Source organism: Nicotiana tabacum, chromosome 15 (genome assembly GCF_000715075.1).
Source record: "Nicotiana tabacum cultivar K326 chromosome 15, ASM71507v2, whole genome shotgun sequence".
NCBI lineage: Eukaryota > Viridiplantae > Streptophyta > Magnoliopsida > Solanales > Solanaceae > Nicotiana > Nicotiana tabacum.
The window spans coordinates 104,020,302-104,026,565 of NC_134094.1; the positions used below are offsets into that span (position 1 = coordinate 104,020,302).

At 34.3% G+C, this 6,264-nt stretch overlaps 1 protein-coding gene across 1 annotated transcript; it reads right to left on the reverse strand.

Moving 5' to 3' along the window:
* Positions 1-2,260: 2,260 nt before the first annotated feature.
* LOC142169479 (purine permease 3-like) lies at positions 2,261-4,820 on the reverse strand. Its single transcript, XM_075231070.1, has 2 exons — positions 4,015-4,820; positions 2,261-2,701 (listed from the first exon to the last, which is right to left on the reverse strand). Exons 1-2 carry the CDS (start codon positions 4,723-4,725, stop codon positions 2,354-2,356), a joined length of 1,059 nt encoding a protein of 352 aa, XP_075087171.1. The 5' UTR covers positions 4,726-4,820; the 3' UTR covers positions 2,261-2,353.
* Between the last annotated feature and the right edge of the window lie 1,444 nt (positions 4,821-6,264).

The following is a 6,264-nucleotide window of genomic DNA, read 5'->3' on the forward strand; positions in this document are numbered from 1 at the left end:
ACGGTATCTCGGGAGATCCCCCTACTATTTATCCCTGTGTGTTGTACTGTTATTTCGCTGTGTTTTCTTTTTGTTAAATTTCAGTCTCTTATTATACTGTTATATTCTCCTGCTTTAGTTATTACATACCATTGGGCCTGACCTGACCTAGCCACTACTCTACCGAGGTTAGGCTTGGCACTTACGGGGTACCGCTATGGTGTACTCACGCCCTTTCCTGCACATATTTTTATGTGCAGATCCAGATTTCTTTTACCAACCTGGTCCTTAGTTGCAGTCGTTGCTGTTTCCGGAGAACTTCAAGGTACATCTGCCCGCATCTGTAGATCCTTGGAGTCCCCATCTATCCCCTATGTTGATTCTTCTCTTATTTCTATAGATACTAATGTATAGAACAGTTAGAACTTCATAGAAGCTTGTGACTTACGGTGTTCCGGGTCTTGGGAGTATTTTGTATATTTCGAGAGTTGATTAATATATATTCCGAGCGGCATCTCAATTGTTTATTAAAATATCTGTTACCGTTAGTTGTTAATTTTCATGTTTTTGTTTCATTTCTTTTTCGCAAGTGTTAGGCTTACCTAGTCGTAGAGACTAGGTATCGTCATGGCGATTCACGGAGGGAGAATTTGATGTTGTGATACCTATCGGGATGATTATGGGTGAAAATAATTGTTTTGGAATCAAGACTGAGAGTGAGGTGCATTTCGATAAAATCTACTAAGTTTATGGAAGGTCTATCTTCTAGCATAATTTCGTGACCTTCCGTTGAGAATTTGGGAAAATATAAAACATAAAAGTTATAGACCTTTAAAGTACCTTTCCAATGTTATATTCTGGAGCCCGAACGGATCTCTGTGCAAAAGGTTATACACATTTTACTGGACAATACACAGTCAACGCGCTCGTGTGCGCGCCCAGCTGTTCCCATGCGTGGCCTCACACTTGTGGCAGTGCCACTGCCTTTGGTGCGCGTTCAGGTGTACGGTTGGGCCTTCAGCTACGTGGAAGAGCACCCAAAAAGTCGTTTTTAAAAGCCCTACCTCGTCCCCCACACTCCCAAACATGAAAACTTGCTCTAGAAGGGAAGTTCTCAAGAACCCAACTTCCTCCAAGATCCCTCCATCATAAAAGGTAAGTTCGAATGATGATTCTAAGTTAATTTTAAGTCTCCGACACCTTATTAACATGGGTAAACCCTTCAAATCATTATATATTCTTCTGAGACATCATTGTTGAGAAAAGAAACCCTAGAACTCGAATTCAAGAGGATTGAACGTCAAAAAGTAATATCTTCACCCTCTAATTGATTATAGCATCGGATTAATAATTATAGACTCTAAGTTCATGAGATATGAGTTGATGAATTTGATAGAAAATCATGAACGGACATAGGTTTGAGTTGTTGATTGTTGATTATTGGTTAAGGGTGTTGTTATTCTTATGGGTGATGAAGAATGATATTGATTATAAGAAATTTGAGATTTTAGAATTTATCTAGGAGTAAGAGAATATGGTTGTTGGGTGTAAAGACACCATTCAAAAGGGTTATGAGGCTTTACGCGCGTAAGGTGTTTGATAAAATGCACAAGTGACTAAAACATGAGCATTTGTGCTAATATTGGTTCCTCTTGATATATATTGTCATAGATTATCTTTGAAAGAGGTGATGAACATTGTGATACGCTTAAAAGGCCAGAATCAAGGTAAGTGAGGCTAACTCTCTATGTTGGAGAATGTTAATGATTCTCCCTACACTACGTTTGCTTTTACGACGTTACTAATTGCCTCAGAAATATAGTTAAGCCTAGTTCCTTGAATAGTTGCACGACTTCTATTCTCTAGTTTCATAACTCGTTCATGACTTTCATTCTGAACGTTCTGAGCTCAGTGCGTAATCAATATAGACTTGGGTTTGATGCCCATGAGTCTCAGTTTAGATTACTTAGCATGTCATAAACCGTTGAAGTTTTAGTTTTCACAATCAGTTCATGAATATATATATCAATCTAGTCCTATTCATCTTTCTAGTATCATGTAACTTAGTATTATTACATGACTTGTGTTGGTACTGTATTGGGTTGGGTTCCTATAATTAATTAGTATTTAACAGTGGTGTTATAGTCGTAATGTTGAATTAGTCATGAAAAATGAGCATTTATTGGAAACTGCATATCTTCATGTGTTGTATTAGAGATTTAACAGAAACATTAGAAATTTCAAAGAAAAAGAGCCTTTCACAAACATAAGAAAGTAGCAATGAAGTAAAAACGACGTACACTATTTTCTACAAAAAAATAAATATTTCTTTATCCATATAGCCATGAACAATATATGAAAAAGACTCAATAATTCAAACAGACTCAGTATGCGTTGTTTTCATCTCAATTTGTGGACTTTTGTTCTTCTGCTTCTTTGTTTGTCTGAACTCTCCGTAGAAGTATGACACGAAACCCCAAAGAGAAAGGAAAAGAGCAAGGCCTTTTTCACCTGAAAAATTTTCCCTAAAAAAAACTACAGCTAATACTTCAGTAACCGGAAGTAAAACCGCGATCATAACCCCAGACATCAAAGAAGAAGAGCAGTAAATGACTCCAATAACACCCACAAAGAAGCATTGCCAAATTATAGAAGTCCATACTATCACTGTATAATATCTTGCTTCTCCGAGGTTAAATTGTTTTGCCTCCCTTGACATTGCCTGCAAAGTTTGATCAATATGTTAATCCTTGCTCAGTTGCTCCTTAAAGAGAATGTCTATAGCTAAAGCAAAATTGAAACCGAGGAAGTATTTATGATACATCATATTTAGGTAAATTTGATCGAATCTAGTACTGCTCCAGTTTTCAAATATTTTGTACATATCCAAATATAATATAAAAATAAAGGCAGATTTTATAACAAACTTCTAAATGATTATCTATTTAACATTATGAAAATGTAACACAGAGATATACTTAATGCGCGCTATATTAAATAAAAATCATAAAAGTATGATAGATTTCATGACAAATTTACAAAAGGACTATTCTATTTATAATTTTAATAAATTTAAATTATAATTTATAATAAGATATAGCATAATTTAAATTATAGGTAAAATCATAAAATAGCATATACAATAAAAAAAGATTGAGGATGGAATTGAAAATAACAAGGGCAACATAGACATTGTATAGGATAAAGGAAAGAGAATGATAACTTTTCATAGTTGAGGGGAGAGTTTGATTTTTAAAGCAAAGTTAGGAAATGTAAATAATTTTCACCCAAAGTGGAGTTTTCAACCCTCTATGGGATATGAATAATTTAGGGTTTTGCGCTAGTTCCTTCGTTAAGATCAGAAAACTTTATGAGAATTGAAATAAGAATAAAACAAACGAAACAAAAACAAAAACAAAGAAGTTTCCAATGTAAATAATAATCTGTAAAGATGGACTTCATTTCATCGTGGGGGTACGCCAATAGATCACCTAAAGAGAAGTTGATAGTTTGTACTGATTCGAAGGCCTTATGGATCTGATGATAATTAATACCAAACGAGAGAAATATGTTACTCATCCCGTAATTTATCTTGGCACGAAATTTAAGAAAGAAAAATAGAATAATGAAATTTGGGTTTTAAACATGTTATATAATATTTGCGTGTCTTTAAGACTTTTCAAACTTTTAATTTTAAACTTGTATTAATATTGTGTGGCTATAAAAAACTTCTTATTAAAGTTAAACAAGAAGTTTAATATCAAATACTTTCAAATACAGAAATGTGTTATTTTACTTGGGACAGACTAATATATAAAGATTTAAAATACTTACTCTTACACTGCAATTTTTTTTACCTCGTTATCAATTAATGTATTATAAAAATTACTTGCAGTTATCTTGTAAATGACATAACTATAACAAATTTACTTGACGACACACAAAAGTTAAACCGACAAAAAAATAGTGTCACATATGCGATGAAATGAGTAAGATGCATAAGTAGAAATGTGTCACAAGGGAAGAAAAAAGTACCTGAAAGTCGTTATTGGCGATCATTCCTACAGTGCAAAAAGCAGTAGCGGCAAAACACATGACCATCTGAATCTCCAATACCAGCGTAGCAGTAATAACTTGTTTTGCCTTCAAATAAATCAACTCAATACAAGGCAAAATGACTCCATACAAAGCTGCTGCCAGAAGTGTCATCATAAAACCAAGAATATAGGCTTTACTTGTCACACCTTCTGGTCGATCACCATTAGATCGAACACCCAATAAAACAGCACCAACTGTCAACAGAATCACTGTATTGATAGAGTAGGGTGTGAACTTCAGCTTCACTATGAAGAAAGCACCTACTGACGTGAAGGCAAGTTGAGCAGCAAGAAGAAGTGAAGAAGTTGACACAGGAAGTTTTGACCCACCCCACGAATAGAGAAAATCATCAAGACCAGTAACAACGCCAATGACGAATGATGCAATGAAAATTCGGGGTGTTATGAAGTAAAACTTGGCATTAGAGCCTTCTACTTTTCGACGATAGAAGTATAGGATGGCAAGAGGTATAAGGGTGAGTGGCCATCCAGCAGTTTGTAACCAACTGCTAAGCCATACTCTTGAACCTCCCTCGACATAATATAGACGCATCATTAGAGGGCCACCACAAATACCAACAGCGAGTATTAGACAGTTAATCACTAGGAGGATTCTCCTCATATTGGTGCTTAATCCTTTATCTTCCATATTTTTTTCAAAGAGATTTGGATACTAAGTTGGAGTATTCTGCTGCTCAGGCTGAATGGTCTTCTTCTGAAAAGGTTTGGATTATTTGACCTCTTGTAGTGATGAGATCTATTTATAATTGAGAAATGTTAGTACATCTCCACGATTTGTTTCACGACATGGAGTGGCCCCAGTTTAAGAAGGCTTTTCCATGATTAAATTAATTGTAGTACTAGTAATTTTCTTATGATTCACGAGGGAATAATATAACAATAAAAAAGGGACACACAAGCATTGTTTGTGAGTAATTTTGTTATTAAATTGCTGTGTTGAGTTTCTAGGAAAACGAGTACGCCCACCATGGACTATGCTACTGGTTGGCATAGAGCTTTGCATTTGAAAAGAAAAATATGGATTCAAATTAACAAGGATGGGACAAACGTGGGTTTTAGTTAATTATGAGTAGTCAACTATGGTCTTCTGTCTTCCCCACTCCCCCACCTCCACCTAACTTGGAGTTGGAGGGACGCGCCATAATGGTTAGACTCCACATCTTTCAAATTCTTTTTTCTTTACTTCAATAAAATGAAGTGAAACTCGTGGTATATATTGATTCTATTCGGAGTATCATCTCGTCAGGTAGAGGTATTTAAATAGATAAACTGTAAGTTATAATTACAGGAATAACAAACGGGTACAAGTTTAGATGGTCATTAAGCTGTTTTACCAATATATTAATTAACAAATAGGCAGAAAAGGAAAAAGTGAAAATATTTCCAACTATTCAAGTCATTAATAAGGAAACATAAAGTAAGCTTTCAAAGCATGAGATAATCAAGGAAAATATTTTACAAATGCTAATAACAAAGGCATTATAACATTTATAAGAAGGATAGTATAACTTAAATTTCAAAGCAAGTTACTTTTTGGATCTTCCACATTTAGAAATGATTCTTTGATAAAAGAACAGCATTCACACACACTATTTCAAGGCACTTCTATTTTTTTTAAAAGTTTTACCAAATATATTACAAATAGGCAAGACAATTACCTAGACCATGACACCCTAAACAAAAAAAGAATTTATTTTTAATTTAGACCTAATTCATAAAAGGAAAAAAAAGGTCCCAAATTTCACATTAATGTTCCGTTTCGTTCCTTCCTATAGCCAGTCAGTAGGTGGTTTGTTATAAAACTGAATTAGTCTATTTGTTTTAATGAGTGGAATACGTATCTATTCAGTTATAATATTGAAAGGAGAAATTTAGTCATGTAAAGTGAGTACTTTTTCAATATCTCTTGCATCTTAGTTGGCCTCATTAATATGTGTTTGGACAAGTTTCTTATTATCGGATCATTAGTTCTGGGTTTTCTATTAGAAAAGCCTTTAATTGTTGGAAATTTTGGGATATGACTGATCAGTTTCTCTTACACAAAATATTTAAATACGATGTATGTAGCATTCCGTAAATTCAGACTAAGTATGGACGTGTTAAATCAGTATTAATATGACATCTTAGACATATGAAGTCCTATTGTAATGACCCGACCGTTCGTTTT

Coding starts and splice junctions, on each gene's coding strand:
- LOC142169479 (XM_075231070.1), bottom strand. CDS start 4,725: ATGGAAGATAAAGGATTAAGCACCAATATGAGGAGAATCCTCCTAGTG. Junction 2,702..4,014: donor TCGCCAATAACGACTTTCAG/GTACTTTTTTCT, acceptor CAAACTTTGCAG/GCAATGTCAAGGGAGGCAAA.